We start from the raw sequence: 20,766 nt of genomic DNA on the forward strand, positions 1-20,766 counted from the left end.
CGAATTAAAATTGCATGGTAGCGCATGATACGCCTCGGTTATAAACTTTTTTTCTATAAATAAATTTATGTATTTCGGTATATATTTATACATTTCTATAAATAAATTTATATAAATTTATATTTTCTAATAATAAATTGCGCAATGGACTCCGAGAGATGCGTTGATTACGTCCAAATTACCATTCCCGCGCAAATTCTTTGACAAACTCGCAAACTCATCAGTTCAATTCACTTACTTTAATTCATTTATTTGTAACGCAATAAAATATTTTTTAAGTGTGTATAAGAAAAGCTAGAGGGTGTTTCCATGATGCAAATGTTTTTAAATCGGCGTTTCTGCCCGACGCGAAAGTTTGTGCTGCTAAAAAAATATTTCTCGATTTTGAATATTATAATTTACACCATAATAACACTTTTTTGCGTTTACAATACAAGAGTCATATGTGTATACATATACATATATGTATGTATACATATATTTACGATATTATCATTTATTCCGGCAAGATATCTCGCTTCCGCGTGTCCGTAATTCAGAGAGCGTAACATTCAGACCTGTGTAATTATATCCCCACGGAAATGTCATGCTATATTATCTTCCTTTATCAAAACAGATGAGAAAAAAACGAAAGTGCGACAATATGGGCAAATCGCGTTTGTTATCACACTATCACGTCGTAATTACTGTGAAAATAATGGAACAACTACATTAGTGCAAAAGAAGAGAAATGATTATCATGTAAAAATATGTTAGAAATATTTATTTCTTAACTAATCAGAAACTTTTTACTAATGCAAGAAATTATTTAATTATTTTAGAAAAAAGAAATATTATATATATATATATAATATTTCTTTTTAAAAATATTAAAAATATTTTATTATTGGCTCTGATAATATTGCGAAAGTAACATTATTATAAAATGCATACAAATTTTTTTCTTTTTTATTCTAGAAAAAGAAAGATTAAAATCAAATTAACTCTTATTCAATAGTCAAATCCTTTTTTAGATATATATATAAAATAAATAATACACACACGTAAAAAATAAAATTGAATAACTCATAAAGATAAAAATGTGCAAATTATATTATTGCGCAATTAAGTGAGAATAAAACAGTGCAGAACGAGCCAAGTCAAATACCTTTCAGTCTGTTCCATCGTGTTAGAGTCTATTGTCGATGATTAACCCGCTTATTACGGGCATATTCATTTATCGTGTCACGTCGTATAGGTCGAAAAAGAATATTACGGCAGATATATTTCTTCCAATATTATAATATTCTTTTATAATCATAACTTGTCACACAATTCGGAGTGTTACGTTATCTTTTTACCGGTTTTACCCAAATGGACGAAAGTATAAAAGTGTTCTAAAAATTAAACGGCACATACACATATACGCGCGCGCTTATCTGAATACAGTCGATCAATTATGTTAAAAAGCACGATCGTAAGACATGCCTGACATCCGATCATTTTTCATCGGAACAGCAATGTTAGCAGACTTTCTCACTGTAAGAAAGATGTTATTTTAAAAAGTTGTGTATAATCATACAGTGAAATTTTCCAAAATATGTCAAACGTGTCTTTCTGTATTATCTTCTCATTATTAATCGTAGGCGTATTTCCTTTTGCTTTTAATCATAATGTTACATTGTCAGAGGAACAGCTTGTGTATAAACATTTAGTCACCGCAACGGTAAGTTAATTTTCCGACAATATATTTAAGATAAAAAACAATAATATATTTTTATTCATTATAAAAACAATTCTACCCGCATCATGCACATATACACATACATACATACGTTTATTATACTAGAACAATACAAGCGCCGCGTTATTATTTATGCTTGTCAAAGCTATTTCCTTTTTACTCATAAGTATATAAAGAACATTATCTCAAAACGTTTTATTATTATTGTGAACTTATATTAATTTTATAGCTATATATTATAGTAAAATGTCGACCATTGGACGCCGAAATGACTTTAGTGCTGGGCGGAGATTACAAAGAATTTATTATACGAGCATTTTTCAATATGGTACCCGTAGCGCTGATAAATGTAACAAATCCTCGATTTAATGCCCTTGAGAAATTTGCTCTCACAAAATACTCCTTTTTAATGCTCGAGAATTCCAATTTCATCCATTTCCTTCGAAAGGCGCATCGTTTCGTGCTGGTGTCATCTTCTCAACCGCTCCTGCGATCTTTATTACAGGTAAATAATAATAAAATAACGTAATAAATATAGTATATATATATATATATATATATGATAAATATCAATACTATAATTGATTCATTAAACAATATTACTTAATTTCTTTGGTAAATAAAAATAATAATTTTATCTTTTTTACTTTTTTTCTACGCAGAGAGCAAAGGACTCGCCATGGGCAAATCCGGAAGGATTTTATATCCTAATCGATAAGCAGACCGAGACTCGGGGCTGTATAAATGCTCGCTCATATCTCTGGACAGCTTGGGAATATGACTTACTCTCAGTTATATTCATATGCATCGATCCGAACGATGGAATTGTTTATTACACGTATAGTCCGTATTCGAACAGTACGCCGGACAACTGGTACGAAGTAGGACACGCCAAAGGACGAAATGGTCATCCTTGGATAATATTGAAGAGAAAATTTATATTCGGTATCTCTCTCTTTCTTCCTTTTTTTCATCTAAGGAAATATATTAGCGGGCATATTAATTTTCAGTTTATTATTATTAATATAAAATAAGATTATCTGTTTTATTTTTTATAAATATTTTATAGAAATTATCAAGAGAGATATTTTCTTTTTTTAAATATTACAATAATATATATTAATTTTGCGTGTGATCTTTAGAAAAATATAATGTCCAAGATTTGAACAACCCTCACTATATTTTTTTAGATAGCAATACGTGCATAGATCTGGATTTCGATAAAACGACCACTTTGGATGGTTACGAGATTCGATTAAACGCCGTTGAGATGGAACCGTTCATCAAAGTCAATTTGAGTTTATCGAGACTAGATAAATTTCGCGGTGATAACAGTGAGATCGTTAAAATATTCTTACAGAAATTGAAAGCACATCTCATGATCACTCTCTCCCATGATACTATCTATACGTTGGGCGGTATAGGACCGAACGGTACTTTTGAAGGTTTGATGGCCCCTCTGAGCGAGGGCAGGGTAGACATTGCTATGAACACGAGAACTTTGTTAACACTGTGGAAGGTCAGGTACATCTTGATATTTTCCAAGAAAATAAAAAATAATTTTTACTAATTCTTTAAGAGGATTTCTCAAGGATTTAAGGATTTAAGTAGATCTTATCAACTTTATACATTAAATGAATTTATATCGGTGAGATAATCAAAAAAGGAATATGATATTCTTACAAAGAATATTTACTGGATCTTATCTCTTATTGTATTGTTTATCATAAGTCTTCTCTTATACAAAATTATAAAAATTTATTTAAAATATAAATAATAAATAGTTAATTAAAAAGCGAGAGAAAAAGAAAAAAAAAGGAAACGAGAAAGAAAAAAACACATGCCCCTTTTATGTATTGCATAGTATATAAAAATCTGGTAAAAATTAAAAAGAATAATATTTTATTTATTTTCAGATACACATATCCCCATTCGAGATCAGGCATTTGCGTGATAGCGCAACCAAAGAAACCAATCTCCGAATTCACGAAAATAGTAACCTTTCTTTCGCCGGAAGTAATGATGGGAGTAATCGCGATATGTCTGTTAATTTACGTAATTTTTATGCAAAGCTTGGGATACATAGAGGCTGGGCTAGAAGTGATAAGACTCATGATCTGCGTAGGAATTTTACATTTGCCTAAAATCGATTCCACTAGGATCTTCATATGCATGGCGTTGATTTTGTTCCTGAACATAAATGCTCTCTTCCAAAGTCACTTGTCATCCTTGCTCACCGTGCCGATCTATTATCGCGATATCGACACCTTAACAAGTCTTAAGGTAATAATCTGATTTTATCGCTTCTTCTCCCTAAAAAGAGATTCATAATGTCTTACTGAATTAATAATAATTTTTTTTACATAGTCTCTTTAGTCTTTTATATTTAGAAAAAAATTTTTCTTTTATATTTAGAAAAAATTTTATATCCTTCTTATGGCTAAATTGCAATATTTATTTTAAGGTAAAACAACTGCTATGTTTGAATTCCAATCACACAAATTTATGATAAATTTTTTTTTTCAGAAAGCCGGTTACACTTTTTATGGACCGAGATTCTTCAAAGACCTGATTAGCGATCCTGTCCTTAAATCGCGCTACAAGTTGGTCTCGTATGAGGATTGCAAGGAGCACGTCGAGAATTCGTCGACCGCCGTATGTGTCGGTGACTGCTACCACTTGTACTACAGGATCAAAGGTCAAGATCTTATTAGATCAAAAATGCTGTTTCCGATGACACAATCGTACGTCACCCGCGAAGATTGGCCGCTGTACAATCGTGTGAATGACATTATACAGCAGATGATGCAGGCCGGCTTGATTAAGAAATCTCGAGATGATGTTCTTTTGGAGATAAAACGCGAAAGAGGGAGAAGAACTTCAAAGAAGAAAAGCTTCAATGTAATGCTGCTGAAGCAGCTGGCATTCAGTTTTTACTTTCTTGGATTTGGATACGCTTGTGCCATTATAATCTTTGCGCTGGAGATGGCAATCGGTGGTTCTATTCCCGTATATCAAAACTGGAAAGCGATCGGAAAGAAAAAAAACAAGACTATGAGGAAGAAAGAAGAAACTGGAACAAATAAAATCCTGAAGATATCAGCTTGCCATTAAAAGAAAATAATTTAGCTTAGAATTTACAAGATTGAATGAATGAGAGACATACCTAGTGACAAAATAAATATGCAGATAGTAAAAACTCTCACTACGTTTGCAAAATACATCACTCAGTTTCTCTCATTCAATTATGGAGTGCCTATATTTTAATGATAGAGTAATTTAATAAGACATTTATATTATGCTATCACAATATGATAATTGCGGCAGAAAAATTATTAATAATGCAGAAAAAATCACATTGTATTATATTTTGTAATTGGAAAAAATTTAATAAACTATTATATTAATAATACAAAATGCGTATATCTTTTGATTGACACACCCATCCATTCCCATATCTTGTATGCACATACATCCCTTTCCTGATTATATATTTTCCTGATACATTTTTGCCGATTTTTTGTTCTTGCAATTTCTGAAACTGCATTTCTTGAAATTAAGTATCAGGAGAATATAATCAGCAAAAAGATAGCACAAACTAAAATTTTAAAAAGCGCAAAATTTAAAGTTTCAAAATCCGCAAAGGTATCAGGAGAACATGATCAGCAAAGAGGTGGCAGAAACTACAATTTTAAAAAGCCTAAAAATTTGAAGTTTCAAAATGTTTAAAAATATCAGGAGAACATGATCAGCAAAGAGGTGGCGTATCAGGAGAACATAAATAGCAAAGAGGTGGCACAAATTAAAATTTTAAAAAGCGCAAAATTTTAAGTTTCGAACTGCAAAAGTATCAGGAGAACATGATCAGCAAAGAGGTAACATAACAGGAGAACATAAATAGCAAAGAGGTGGCACAAATTAAAATTTTAAAAAGCGCAAAATTTAAAGTTTCAAAATCTGCAAAGGTATCAGGAGAACATGATCAGCAAAGAGGTAGCAGAAACTACAATTTTAAAAGCCCAAAAATTTGAAGTTTCGAAATGTTTAAAAATATCAGGAGAACATGATCAGCAAAGAGATGGCGTATCAGGAGAACATAATCAGCAAAGAGGTAGCACAAACTAAAATTTTAAAAAGCGCAAAATTTGGAATTTTGAAATATGCAAAAGTATCAGGAGAACATGATCAGCAAAGAGGTGGCGTATTAGGAAAACATAATCAGCAAGGAAGTAGCACAAATTAAAATTTTAGAAAGCCCAAAATTTTAAGTTTTGAAATGCAAAAGTATCAGGAGAATATGATCAACAAAGAGGTGGCGTATTAAAATTTAAAAAAACGCAAAATTTAAAGCTTCAAAATCCGCAGCGGTATCAGGAGAACATGATCAGCAAAGAAATGGCACAAGATAAAAGTAGCGTAAAAATTTGAAGCTTCAAAATCCGCAAAAGTATCAGATTTTTTTTTTTTTTTTCGTAGGAAGAGAAAAATGCATTATGCATTCCCACCGGCCGGTCCGGTGGGATATGCGGGACTCGCACCCGCTAAAAAACTCTCCCTTCAAGATCAATTTTTGATTTTCCGTTGATACTTACACAAATTTAAATTCTGAGATATCGAGAACATGATGAACAAGAGAGATAATAGAAATAAAAATTTCAAATTTTTAATTTTAAAAACTCCAACTTTATTTTCCTTTCATTTACAGTTTAGTGAATATTACTATCAAAAAATTAATTGTTCTTACAACTCATCTCTCAGTTTTAACAAATGATTGCTGTACAATTTACAAACACTTATAGAGAAAAAGATTCATATACATATATATTTAAACTTTCATATATATATATATATATATATATATATATATATATATATGTCCATATACATATCTAATATTTCATCATACACATTAACAGAAAACGAAAATCAAGAATGATATATGTCAAAGCATTAATTTAAACTCTTGAATTTAATTTCGAGTTTCTCACAAGTCAAGAAAATCGACAAGATGTTTATGTCGAAATCACAGGATAAATTGGACTATCTAAATAAGAATACACACAAAAAAGAATAAGGGATAAAGAAAGAAAAATAGACCAGATAACTTGCCATTTGCTTTTTATATTTTATTTCTTGGATTCGATGTCTTCGTACTGATAATTCTGTTGGAATTATATTGATGATTGACACGTTGATGCAATTTGTAGAAAATGAGAAAAGAAAAGAAGAGAGAAAAAAGCGGATAAATGGACAGAGGAATGAGCGAAGTATATCGATAATAGAAAAGTAAGTATCTCCTTTATTTGGTCAATATTTTATTTATTTCTTCATTTTAGTTTATAAACAATTTGTTCATCCGGGAGAGTCCCCGTAAAATGAATATGATATAGTAAATATGTTCCTTTTTACAATTTATACCATATACACAATGATAATAATAATAATAATAATAATAATAATTAAGAATCCTAAACATAATAATATAATAATCAAAATAATTAATAATAATTAGAATAATAGTAATAATGCTAATCTATAAGGCGCAAACATAAACAAAAAATATAGGGTACACGTTATAGTGAAACCGTCCCCGTTAAACGACGGCATTTGTGCTACTATATGTACGCATTTACAGACCGCTTATCAACCGCTTATACGTCATTTCATCAACATCCTCGTCTCTCACTTCATTTTAATTTATTATTTTTAGTAAAAGGCGCTCTCGCTCCCACTCTCTCCTCAATCCGTTAAGCTGAGATTACTATAAAATAGGTAAAAAAGCCCTGTTTCACAAAATATCTCGCAAATATATAGATATATATATGTATATGTATATATTGTCACGGGTCTTTCTCCCACGCGTTTTATCCCCCCTGTCGCCGTTATCTCACGTGGTACGTTTCACTTTGTTTTGTCCTCCTCTCGCATACGAGCGTAAGTCGAAAACTGTCGATCCGTCAAGGAAATATGTATTTCGCAGCGCGTCTATGTCGGGAAAAGAAAAGCGCGCGCAAAAAGTGAGGACAGACATAGCCGATCAAACGCCCATAAAAGGCAGAACCAAAACGAAGTTGAGGAAGCTCCTCGGCTCACGTTGCAATCGAGTGAAAATCAAAAAAGAGCAAAATCACACGCAAAAGGAAAACAAAAAAGAAAAGCACGCCGACAAAGGACGACTACTATCATCTCGACGCGATTGTTTCGTTCAAATTAATTTATGATCTCAATTTGCACGGAGTTCTTTTTTTTTTTTGGCAACGTGAGTAATAAAAAGGTATGGGATAGTTGAACTATTAAAGTTTTGCGTTTATATTGATCACTTGATGTACAAGATGAGGCATCTGGAACGTTTACGAGATACATTCGTCAAAGGATAGAGTATTACAAGTCACTTCGTGTGGCCGCCGCTATGTAAATTTTGTACTTCCTTCCTTCCGCTATGTGTGTCGAAAAATGTACACCAATGACGAATTATACAAACAATCCGTAATTAACGAGGAAGTTGTATTGCTACGATGGATAATGCGCTCGGCCGAAAATGTTGATCGATCGTTCAAGACTCAAATGTAATCGCGCGATTAGCATGAATCACATAGAGTGCGGAGTTATATGCGAGTAGAGATCGATCATACATCAAATCAATCAATTCAATTTCCATTTGAATTGTGCTGCAAATTTAGGCAATCAATATTGATACATTTCCAATAGTCGTATATTTAATACACGACTTTATGAAAAATAATTTTTCTTCCTTCCGAGCAATTTTTATTTTTAAGCTGCTGATCGATCTCTATTGCGTAAAACGAAGAAAAAGTAGAATTTCGATCGGGATGATTAACGTAAATCACTCTCTTCTCATCTCTTTCTTTTCAGCGAGCCATTCATTATCGCTTCGCCACTACGTTAAAATTTCTCTAACAATTAAAAGATCTACAAATTTGTCTTTTTTTACATCAGTGGTGCGGTGATTCGGCCGGGCACATTCATTATTTGCATGTATTCCGGAAATTGCGCGTGTATCAATATGTGTGTGTCAGCCTCCGCGCCAATAAATACAATAATTAACAATTAAAATAAATAGAAGAAAAAGCAAATAGGTAATTATATCTTATTAAGCGATATAATTTGGTCTCTCCTTGGTGCAATTTGTCATTCACATGTATTCTTCGATCCTTTCTCTTAAACCCTTCTCTTCAATCCTTTCGATTAATCCTGCCTACTTATTTTTCCCAACTCTCCAATTTATCTTTTCGTCTTCATGTCCATCTGTCACTAAATGATTCGTTAAGTGTGTCGTCAGTAAACAGATAATAAGTCGATGTGTGTAAGTCTATGTTTTGTGTATATGTGTATACATATATCTATATGTATATATATCTCAATATGTGTACCACATGATCGTGACGCTAATCAGAGACGACCGTCTGTCGCGTATCTATTGCTTGCTCGACTCGACGAAACTCCGCGTCTCACAAAGGGAGGGTAGATCCTCTGGAACACGTTCCGTTATCGCAAACGTCGTAATACAAAAAAGATATATATATAATAAAATCGTCTCGCGCCTGTAATCTGTTTCGTCTCGTAATCAGGCCGAACGTGATAAGCACACGACTTTGGAAGCCTACGGAGGTGCAAAAGCGATAAGAGATAATTTATAGAAGGATGAAGAGGGCTGCTTCTACCCTCGCCGTCGTACGCAGAGTTCGTGTATGAGTCGTATCGTCATTATTTACACACAATCAACGCAATTAATCGAGTTACTTGTGCATTGCTCGGTACAATCGGAACAATATGATTGCTTCGCCAGCATCGGAATACGCTGCCGTTAAACTATCCTATCCTATTTACTCGCTCGTTTTCCGTTTGCAAAATCACCATCTTACAGTCACCGCGCATCATCGGTTTGATCTTTTTTTTTACTTTTTTTTTTGCGTGGACACGGTTTAAGAATATGATACATATCTCAAATACAAAAAAAGGCCGACTGCCTTAAAATTTTTCGAAATCGTCGAATAACAAAATATATATGTCAATATATAAATTTTACAATTATTAGATATAATAAAAAAAGAATAAAATAATTTTATAATATATAATATAAATAATAATTATTTTGCAATATATATAATATAACAAATAATAATATAATTAAATTATAATAATAATAAAAATAATTCAATAATTAATTATAATCAATAAATAATCATAATTAACATTAAATTAATCTATATATTTGTGCATATATATATATATATATATATATATATATATATATATATATATATATATTACACATACATCTTTTTCTTGGTATTTTACATTGTGATTTTCTCTGGACAAAATTATTTAAACAGAAAGATCTTAAACCGAGTTCTTTTATGGAATGTCAACAATCATAGACAAAGCGATCAAAAAAACTTACCTATTCTTGTATAATTGGAGGACTTTGATGATAAAAGATTATGTGAGGCATAATGTATTAATTAGTCTACAAGGCTTATTTCAGCAACTAAATAATAGCAGACATCGCCGTGACTGTTTGAAGGCGGATTTTTTTTTCTTTCTTTTTTTTGGCACAATCGCGATGGACGGGAAAGTTTAGCGGCAGCTAACACGTTTCTTTTGCATTCGGAATTGAGTAATAATACGCAATATGCATCCCGCACAAATATAGTAAAATAATTATCAATGCAGTGTAATTATTAATAATATAATAATATATATATATAATATAATCCATAATTATATAAGATTGCGTTTGGGGTGTGCGTGTATGTTTCGTCTCTTTAACATATATATGTATATACACGCAATATATATTGTATGTATATATAAATAATATATACATATAAATATTTTACAAGTACGGAGTGGTGTGTAATAGAGGGAAGGGGGGGGACTAAAAAGATTAAATTAAAAATGGCGCTAACTAAATTCTCTACCGAGGTCCTTTATAGATACGTACGCAATATCTGTCGCGCATTGGCCTGATTCAGAAACCCATCGTTCCGTAGCAAAAGTATAGGAATAATGTACATTTCGCACGCGTACGCTAACAGATTTATTTTCTTTCTCCACGCATCGCTTTACCTCGTTTTCACATAATCTCACTCATTAAAAAACATCTCAAAAGAATATGATAACAATATTATTTGCAACATAAGCGTTATATATAAATAGTAACATCGTTACTGTTAGTATTACATTATTATCATTTTAGCAATTATAATTATTATTATTGATTATAACTATCATTATATCGCCAATAATATCTCACCAATGTTAACAATAACAGTAACGATAGATCTTAATAGTTATAGCAAAAATCGCGCAATGCAACTCCGCGTATCATTTATTCTGCTCAATAAAAAGAAAAAAATAGCAAAGAAAAAAACGGAAAGAAAATTAGAAAAGAACCAGAAAGAAGCACTTTCTGATCAAAACTAAGCATTGCTTATTCAGCGCACTACGGAGCAACAGCACCCTTCATTTATCTTTGGAAATTATGCAGGAACATAGATCAGCTCAAAATCATCGAAAAGAATATTTATTAAAAAAGAAAATCTATAAATAAATGGATATAATTTTCCGTTCATCGCATAGCGAGCGCGTTAACTCCTCTTCGTGGGATTGTAATAAATTATTCTCTCTCGGTTTTCTAGTATTCCTTTCTCGATAAACTCCGCGAATGTATGATTTAGAATTTTTATCAAATTTACATTTCCGTATTCATTTCGGACAATTGGCTTGGCGGGAAAATGGGCCTGATATATGTATCTGCTATAAATGTGTCTCGAAAATATCAAAGCTCCTTAATAGATTCTTTTTTATTATTATTTTTATTTCACTTCTCTTTTTTTTATCCTTTAGCACTCGCGAAATATAAAATTGTATCCCGTGAACCATTGGACCGCGCTTAGTAACTATGGGCCGTCGTCGTCCCGCCAATCCGTCTGCTTTCAGTTACGTCTTTATTTTTTTCTCGAGTTGCTAGCTGCGTACATCAGCATGATTTTATCATAAGACTTGTACAAATGACAATTGGTCCTATTCTTTCGAACAATGTTGTCAATCATTCTCCGATCTAATGGGACTTAATGCCCCATTCAATTTGTGGGAGAATTAAATTCGAATCGGATATGTTAGACTATGCTGTCACGTTTCCATCGATCTTGAATCTTGATAAAGGTTCCTTCAATTTATCTATCTATATCAGTGTTGTATCAATCTTGTGAATAAAAAATTGATTCATCACAAATTCGATGATTTATCGAGAAAAGTAAACTCGCGCAGCTATACTATTATAATTTTTATTATATATATATATATATTATATAACATATTATATTATATAATATATATTATAGTTATTATATAGTTACATTTTCCCGCTAATAAAACCTTCATCCGAGAGCGTCGTCGATTTCTCGATCGGGAGAAAGAGATGCATTTGAATCGTGAGACAAAGTTAAATCTCCATGAAATTTGAACAATGAAATTGCCGTAACACGTTCAAAAATTTTCCCTAGCGCGATAGACCAGTCGATATATTGAGAAGCGATCGTGAGAACGGGGACAGAACAGAAATTCATTCAAAAAAGTCTCAAAGAAAGAAATCTCGTTAATTTTCTGAATAAATTCAACGGATATCTCGTCATATGTTCATTCCTTACGTCTCTTCTTATATTCTTTTTTTTCCTATTTATTTGTGATTTCTCTTTTATCTGTTTCTCGACAAGAACTGTGGTAGCAAAAATTGGGGCGGGCCGGTCTACCGCAAATTCAATCAGGCGATAGACCGCCCTCAAGACGGCGCGGCACTCACAAATACCTATTTACAAAAATATACACATGAGCAACTTACTTATTCGTGTGTATTTGCTTTTTATTCATCATTTCCATTATCATCTCATGTCTGTTCGTCTCTCAATCATCCAACATGTCTTGTCTTGTTCTTTACTCGCTTGTATTTCATTTCCTCAAATAATGCTATGTATGGTATATGTGTATGCGGTATATCTGTATTTTTCTTTCTTTTTTTTTCATCTAAGAACCTCTACATATCCCCCGGTTAACTCTAAGTAATGTAAATAATATGTATCGGTAGTGTGTCGCATTTGTTACTGCTTTTTTTTCTGTGTTGCATATTAATTACTCTAGTCTAAATTACTTCCCCCGTGATCTATCTACAAAACAAAACAAAAAAAAAAAGAAAAAAAAAAGAAAAAAAAAGGCATTCTTCGCACGCAAATGTTAGACGTAAGTATAGTACATCGCTCGATCTTGTTGATCCTGTTGCTCGCGCATCTCTCCATCGAACACACTTTAATCACTTCCCCTCTCTTGTCATTTTATCACGATATTATCCCACTATTGCGAATACAACTCTGTCATCTGTTCCCCTATACTGAAACGCGGCGCCGGCGCGCGAGATGCATTCTCTCTGTCTGTCTTCGTTATTATAAATATATTCTTATCTTTATATAACTATTTATATATTTATATAGGTAATAAACTATATATATATTAAATATGTGTATATTCTCGTTTTTTTTATTCATCGCACTCGAATCGCCGAAACGATACTCATGCTTCAGGTAACGTCGGCTGTGGCGCACCGTGAAGCGAGAACACACGGGCGCTTTTCAGTGGCACTTCTACTACCCCTTCGTGATTTTATTTTTCTTCCTCTTCGTCTTCGTTCTTCTCTCTCTCTCTCTCTCTCTCTCTCTCTCTCTCTCTCTCTCTCTCTCTCTCTCTCTCTCTCTCTCTTCTTTTCTTTTTTCTCTGCTACCTCTGATTCTCCTCTCAATCTCTCACGTCGATATCTACATGCGTTAACTTACAAAAGCGGACACTTCGGAAAAATAGACACAAGTTATCACTGCGGCTCGCTAGGAAATTTAATGCGCGAGCACCTCGATATCATCTCCGTTCAATGATTCTCCATTGCGCCTCGAGAGTAAGTAACACGTGCTCTAAACAAAGTGCACGAGGTTCGTTATGCACCGTTGTAAGATAAGCGCAGCTTCTTCTTCTGGTCGGCTGCTTTTCCTTTGCCCTTTCAGATTTCACACGCGCTTCGCAATTGACTATAAACTTGCTGCTAAATTTATCTGAAGAATGCCCCCATATCGTCCGTGGATCGCCCGACTAAGGGAGATCCCACGAGCTCTGCTCTCATTTTCTTTTTCTAGAAATTATCATGATCCTCGTTATCGATTCGATCGCACCCCCGAGACCACTTCTCTAAGAGAAAATAGTCTGTGATTTCGCTCGTCAACGACACATCACCATCGCTTCTTCCTATTTTTCATATCTCCGATTACATGAAAATGATAGTTGCTGTAATTAACGCGATATCACGCAACTACGTGAACATGGTCGGGTAAGTGACCATGTTTTGAGGAAGAGAGGTAATGTAATTTGGGGTAGGTGGTCGGGGGCTATGCCACTGTGGTCAGAGAGCTCGTAACTTCTTTATACCCGCTTGAACGTATCGCACGAGCTCGCGTACTGAGCTATACGATGTCAGGGGTCCCAATCTTCGATCCAAGTCAATGAAAAAGTCTGAAAGCACAAATAAAAAAATATTGATTAATGTTAGAACTAAAATTATATGACATGTTGGCTCAATATTTCCTATACGTACTTCTGTGCTCTTCCTGTTTCGCCTGCTTTATCGCCTGGTCCCATAAATCGTGACTGTTCGTAAGTAATCCTGAATACTGATTCTGTTTTATCATTGCATTGTATACGTGCAATGGCACACTAACATATTGGCCCGATGTTGCCGGATGTTGTCCGCCACTGCTATATCCAGAGGAACTCTGACTGCCAACTGAACCTACAGAACCGGCGGGTGATGGCGTAGGTGAAAGAGAAGGTGTACCTTGTCCCTCCGGCTGCATTGGAGTTGTTTGAGCAGGCTGTTGAAAATGCCAAAATTCTTAAGCAACTATGATTCATATTGAATTTTACGAATTTTACAAAACAATCATAACAGCTTGAAATATTAAATATACTCAATGAGGTAAATGATTATATGAGATGTTACGTGATAAGTGATAGAATAATGAGGAATGTTTACTTTTTGATTGAAGTCGTTGACGATCTTTTGAACCTCTTTCACTTCCTGCTTGCGTAAGTTGTAAAGTTTGGAGTACAAGCGTGACTGGCACAAAAGGCTAAAATGACAAATAACAATGGTTTTGAGACATGTCTATTATGAGACTGATGTAATTCAGAAGACCTCTTAAAAAAAGTAAAAATTTTCACCTTAAGATAGCTAGCTTCGTATGTATACTATTTTCGGGTGAATTGTTAGGTTGACTCTTGAATTTTGACGAGATGTATCTGCAGAATAAGGAAAAATCGATAATCGCTTTAATTAGCAAGCGTTCTCTCTTCTCGTTGCGCCTGCGCACGTCTTAATTAGAAATGCACTCACTTAATGAGACTAAGAGTATCCTTGTACATGGTGTACGAGGCTTTCTCCGTGACTGGATCCGATTCCATCGCATCACCAGTTAGAAGGAAGTATAGAGCGGCCTCTAAATACATCATGCCTTGCGCTGTAAGCTCGTTTTCTTCGTCGGCATTATGCTTCAGTTGCTTAGCTTCAGTCAGGTACTGATCATGGTCCCTGAAATATAATGATGTATTTATATAAAAAATTACAATTACTTGAAAAAATTTGTTCTCGCATTAGCAAACTTGTTAAGATGTATAAAGGCTTACCTATCCTGATCCTCCAAAATTTCACTCTGTGGATCGAAGTAAGAATAGTAGACGCGTTGAGCTGGAAGAGGTGGCGGCGGTAATAAGCTCGTATCTTGTTTCTCGTCCCTTTCATGATTCGTCGGCTGGATGTCACTCTATTATGTAAATCAACAAAATATAATGTTATAAAATTGTTATTTATATCAGCGTTGTCCACAATCTTTATTGCGCCGCTATCCTTTATTCCATCTATCGCTATTGCACCACAACTTGTCTCTATTACTATGTCTAAAAAGTTCTAGATCTTTTGCAATAGATGGTAGTGAAAATGTAAAGTATGAAAGCTGTGTCATTTTTGGACAACGCTGATTTTTTCATGTCAATTTAAAAAAAATTTAATTTTTTTCATAATTTTTTCATTATATGACATACAATCTTAAACATAAAACTATATATACATTAAAGATATAATTGAAAAACAATTGTAAGTCAAAAACATTCAGAAAATAAAGTTATTATATTTATTTGTTTTTTTTTTTTTTTAATTGGAATGCGTACTTGAGAGGACATCAGGCCATCGTCTGTAGCGTGCCTCCGTTGCCTCTTGCGATTTCTGTCCTTATGCTCGGACGAACTCTTGGTTTTTGTGTGCAACGAACATTGAACAGGACTTAAACTTGACACAGAACTACAACTTGGATTACGTTTCCTCTTGGGCGCACTACCGCCACCGATCGCACCGGCACCACTACTAGCACCACCGGTATCACCTTCAAGCATAGAACCACCGTTCTTCGAGCCCGATGACATCGACTGAGCTTTGATTACAGTACGCGAATTTCTGTCACCGTTATTACCCAGTAGACCGATGTCGGTGCGATGAATTCTAGCGCGGTCCGATGGGATCTGTTGTGGCGGTGGTGTGTCGACAATCTCGCCATCTTCCGGCGTAGGCGGTCTCGGTGGTTGCGAAATCGCCAAGCTGGAGGACGGCCTCTGTCTCGAAGACGGCCTGGTATCAGGTAATTCCGTGCGCCGTCTAAGCTCCTGTCCCCTTGCTAATAGCAATATTTGCGAAGATATCCTATTGAGATCTATCTTGCATATCAGACTTGGCACGCCATTCACGTGGATGAGTGCGGGGGATGAGCGCAAGAGTATATTGTTGCCACCACTGGATGTCCGTGAAGATGGTCTCTTGTAAGGACTATCTCCGCCGGTCGGTGTGGCAGAATTACTCGTGTACTCCTCCACGTAGATACCGCATTTACCACCACCTTTGCCACCTTTTCCACCTTTGCCGCCAACCTTCCCGCCGCCCTTTGACGTCGAGAAGACGTGCCGCAACGTGTCGCTTTTCTTCTTGTCTTGCACATTACCAGCGTCATCTTCCTGCAGTTTGGACGCTGGATTGTTGTCACTGTCGGAGTTATCAGGTGAAGTCGTCCTCGTGGGTGGTGCTCTTGGTCTGGGTGGTACTCTATAATTAATAGTAATTTTATTAATTATTTCAAGTTTTATTTGTTAACTTAATTATATATTTATCAAATAAAAATTAGAAGAGCTAAAAAAAATCTGATTCAAATAGCAAAAGAAACGTCTTAACCATCTGGCTTATATTCTTAGATAGTAAATTGCCAGGTGTCAAAATGTGTCAAATATCAAGTAATCAAGAAAAAGGGTGATGTCAATGATATAAAGAATAAAATGAAGAGACAATATAATTATAGAAAAAGCGCAATAATAAAATTTACAAAAAATTGTTTGTTAATCTGATACAAAATCGCGTCGCTATTGCACTTTCACAACATTATTAATATTTTCATCGATACATATATAAAAGATATAAAAAAATTATATATTACACTCCAATAAAAAAAATATATATATATTTAATATCTTTTTTAGATATTTTGTAATTATTTGCAAAAAAAAACGAGATCAATAATTTTAAATAATTATGAAAAATAATTTACCGAGCAACTTTGATACGACTATTTCTCACAGACACCTCTGATTCGCTGTCGGAATCAGAACCGCCGGTAACTTTGGTCACCCTAGACCTCGGCCGTCTGGGTTTGCCCTTGGCGGGACTCTTCTTCTTGTCCTGCTTTTTCGGCGAGTCTGACAAATTGTTCCGTTTGATAGAGGAGACTCTTGTCCATCGTGTGGCGTCGTCCTCGGAGGCACTGTTGTTATTCTTCCTGTTCGGCGGCGGCGAACTCTCGTCCTCGCTGGACGAAAGGCTGCTCAGTCTCGATTTCTTCTCGTCTCTCGTCGGTACTACGGTCGATACTTTGGTAGATTGGCGATCGCTATCAGAATCACTCTGTGATCTCGAGTCACTGTCGTCATCGCTCGTAGTCACCGTTTCCTTTGATTTGGGCTGCTTTTTCTTGCCAGAAGTATTACCGCCGACTGTCCTCGTCCGACTACGCGGCTTACTGTTTTTCAAACTCTCGTCTGATGTCCGATGACCGCGCTTCGGACTCTTATTAGATTTCCTGGGTCGCCCGCGTTTTCTGGTGTCGGCCACCTTTGGCTTCTCTATCTGAGAGCGATTGTCTTCGATCATCTGATGAATCTTCTCCTGATCGGAATGATGATCGCTGTCACTAATAGAACCCATGTGAGTTCTCTTCAGGGCTTCATCAAGCTGCCAATCATGAGATTGTTCCCTGTGTGATCTGCTGTTCTCCGTCTTTATCTCAGATGTATCATCCCGTCTAGCGTTATCCTATAAAAAATTTTCGTAGTCTTGAAACTTTTCTTATATATAATTTAAACATATATTTTTATATCAAAATCAAAACCTCGCTATCAAAGATATTCTATTAAAGATATTTCTTTAAATTTTTAAAGATATCTACAACTGTTTTAAAAATATTCAACGCTTCACATCTTTAATCAATATATAAGTCGTTTTACCTGAGTCGGCTTCGATTCGGAATTCTGCTCTTGCTGTACCGTCTTGTTGAAGAAGGAGCTGAGATCCCAGCGGCGCTCCTCCACGGCGGGTGGCGGTTCTTCCACCAGATTTTCTTGCTTCGGCGACACTGACGGCGGCGTCGTGGGTCCCTTGACCGGAGGTGCCGCCGACGTCACATCATCCTCGTCCTCGGAATCATCGCTGCTGTCCGAACCGGAATCCGTGCCAGAGTCCGTGCCCGAGCTCGTGCTAGCGCTTCCGGAGCTCTGCGGCGCCTCAGCTGGACTCGATGGTTGACCAAGGTTGACGACGATTGGATTCGTCGATGGTGGGTAACGTACCGTATGACTGGCAATACCGGGTAGAGGTGACATCGCTTGTTCCGGTGTCCGCTTCGGTGACGGATATTTGGGCGGACTGATCTGCCGCGGTGGTGAGAGCGGTCCCATGGGTGACATGGCCATGGGCGATAAAGGCGTCGGCGCCGGTGTCATCGCCGGGATCAGTGGCGTTGGTAGGCTGTAAGGACGCGAAATCAAACGATGCGGAAAATTGGACATCTCGATTCGTGATAATGCTATCGACACGCTGAAAAATCGGCAACAGTGAAATGATAATTAATTTTAAAGATTTCTGATTGTTGTTTTAATCTGAAATTGTGTAAATATAGGATTTCATATATATATAATACATATATATTATATTTCAATAATAAAAAAATTAAATAAATAACAATATACAGACACATCAAAAAATTGCAACATTCCAAAATAATTTTCTATTTGCCGTTCTATTACTTTCTATTCTCTTTAATGACAAAACTGCCGGAATATCAAAAGCATTGTGTGTTTATATTTGTTCGAAAAATATATAAATTTCCGTTAGAAGATACAAAAAAAAATTGTTAATGTCTCAAAACTCTTAATAATCATCTCAGGTCTCTATGGATAATAAAATAATTTCTCTCTCGCAATATAACTAATATTTTATAAAAATCATAAATACTTAATAAATAAATAAGAATGTTTCTTAACTTTTTTGAGATTCAAATTAACGTCGATAAATAATTAATCAATTACTTACACAACCGTGAGATCTGGACTCCTGTTTGCTTTCGTCGGTCTCGACGATGTCTCCTGAGAAAAAAAAAGATCAGTTATCATTAATTTCGTCGTGAAATAAAGTGGAACGGAATTTTTCTTCCCGCGATGTGAATGCTTTTATTCAAACGCGATTTAATCGTATTGTTTTGCAAAAGTATTCTGCGGTATTGTAAGAAAAGGGAAAAACAAACCCGCAAACGAAAGTGCAACTTATTGTTTTACATCAACAATTCAAAAATAAACTTAGAAGTCTGATACTCATTATTTTATTATAATACTTGATATGTAATCAATGACATCTAATATTTAGTAACTGAAATAATCATATAATAATCATATAATTCGCAACTTATTTAAATTGATTATAATTAAAATATAAATATAAAAAAAGTATTTATTCAGAGATACTTTACCTTGTTCTCCTCATCGCTATCTGACAAGCACAAGTCCCGCTCGAGATCACTGCAACAGAAAGAAAGCATCGCTCGATTTAATCTCGAGAATGAGAAGCACTGGATCGTGTGATTCATCGAAGTGCCTTAGTGAAGTGAACGCTAAGGGGGATTTATAGCTCACTGTTTAACGCGATCCTTCTGAAATCGCTCGAGCGCCACTCGTCAAACAAGGAAACCCATTCGGCGCAACTAGACGCGAGAGATTTTAAACGGCTGCAGCAGCAGTGCGGTGATACCAGCCAACAGAAGATAGAGATAATTTGATATCACGAGCGATGAGAGCATACTCGATTAGAATCGAGCAGAGAGAGAGAGAGAGAGAGAGAGAGAGAGAGAGAGATATGCGTGCGAGGAATACACGTGCGACTGCAACCTGTGGAGCATCACGTACTAAGGAACAATCGTTCATTGATCCTTGAAGCGACTACTTCATCTCTCGTCACTCATCCATTAGTGTTCCTCTCATTCTACGACGCTATCGTTTCCCATCTAAAGCTAGAGTTAACTCGGATTAGGAAAACTTGAAAATTTTATATAAAATTTATTTGACAATAAAAATTAGAATTTATAAATCATAATAAAAAATAGAAATATTTGCATTATCATTGCAAACGATTTGAATTATATAGAAAGATTACAATAGATCTCTAAATTCCTAACAAAAATTTAAAAGTACGTGCACAGGTGTGCCTTGGAGCAATAGAAGCTTAAAAAATTATCAAGATTATTGAATAAAATGCGTACAAGATATTTAATGCATATTATTTTACATATGATATAACATGTAATCAACGTATTACAACGTATTAAATTACACGTGAGATAATTTATTGC

At 34.9% G+C, this 20,766-nt stretch overlaps 2 protein-coding genes across 9 annotated transcripts in view; one reads left to right on the plus strand and one right to left on the minus strand.

Annotated features, from left to right (window-relative positions):
* Window positions 1–1,335: 1,335 nt before the first annotated feature.
* On the plus strand, window positions 1,336–5,064 carry LOC126851034 (uncharacterized). 2 transcript variants are annotated; one of them, XM_050594594.1, is made up of 7 exons: window positions 1,336–1,520; window positions 1,626–1,705; window positions 1,953–2,228; window positions 2,386–2,668; window positions 2,914–3,247; window positions 3,640–4,006; window positions 4,250–5,064. In XM_050594594.1, the coding sequence occupies exons 3-7, from the start codon at window positions 1,992–1,994 to the stop codon at window positions 4,835–4,837; spliced, it is 1,809 nt and encodes a 602-aa protein (XP_050450551.1). In that variant the 5' UTR covers window positions 1,336–1,520; window positions 1,626–1,705; window positions 1,953–1,991; the 3' UTR covers window positions 4,838–5,064. The 2 variants fall into 2 exon arrangements, with proteins under 2 accessions (XP_050450551.1, XP_050450550.1); XM_050594593.1 differs by having other exon boundaries at window positions 1,336–1,705.
* A 6,190-nt stretch (window positions 5,065–11,254) lies between these two features.
* LOC126851015 (AF4/FMR2 family member lilli) overlaps window positions 11,255–20,766 on the minus strand; it is a 181,065-nt gene continuing 171,553 nt past the window's right edge. For 6 of the 7 annotated variants that reach the window (XM_050594533.1, XM_050594537.1, XM_050594534.1 and 3 more), the window contains 11 exons: window positions 19,891–19,939; window positions 19,458–19,510; window positions 18,374–18,962; window positions 17,422–18,182; window positions 16,004–16,925; window positions 15,464–15,600; window positions 15,174–15,368; window positions 15,002–15,079; window positions 14,814–14,910; window positions 14,376–14,652; window positions 11,255–14,293 (listed from right to left, as the gene is read on the minus strand). In XM_050594533.1, the coding sequence (XP_050450490.1) occupies window positions 14,184–14,293; window positions 14,376–14,652; window positions 14,814–14,910; window positions 15,002–15,079; window positions 15,174–15,368; window positions 15,464–15,600; window positions 16,004–16,925; window positions 17,422–18,182; window positions 18,374–18,962; window positions 19,458–19,510; window positions 19,891–19,939 (3,268 nt within the window). In that variant the 3' untranslated portion in view covers window positions 11,255–14,183. The remainder of the gene's footprint in view (window positions 14,294–14,375; window positions 14,653–14,813; window positions 14,911–15,001; window positions 15,080–15,173; window positions 15,369–15,463; window positions 15,601–16,003; window positions 16,926–17,421; window positions 18,183–18,373; window positions 18,963–19,457; window positions 19,511–19,890; window positions 19,940–20,766) is intronic. The other variant, XM_050594539.1, reaches the window with a different exon arrangement.

Source organism: Cataglyphis hispanica, chromosome 7, assembly GCF_021464435.1.
Source record: "Cataglyphis hispanica isolate Lineage 1 chromosome 7, ULB_Chis1_1.0, whole genome shotgun sequence".
Classification (NCBI taxonomy): Eukaryota; Metazoa; Arthropoda; class Insecta; order Hymenoptera; family Formicidae; genus Cataglyphis; species Cataglyphis hispanica.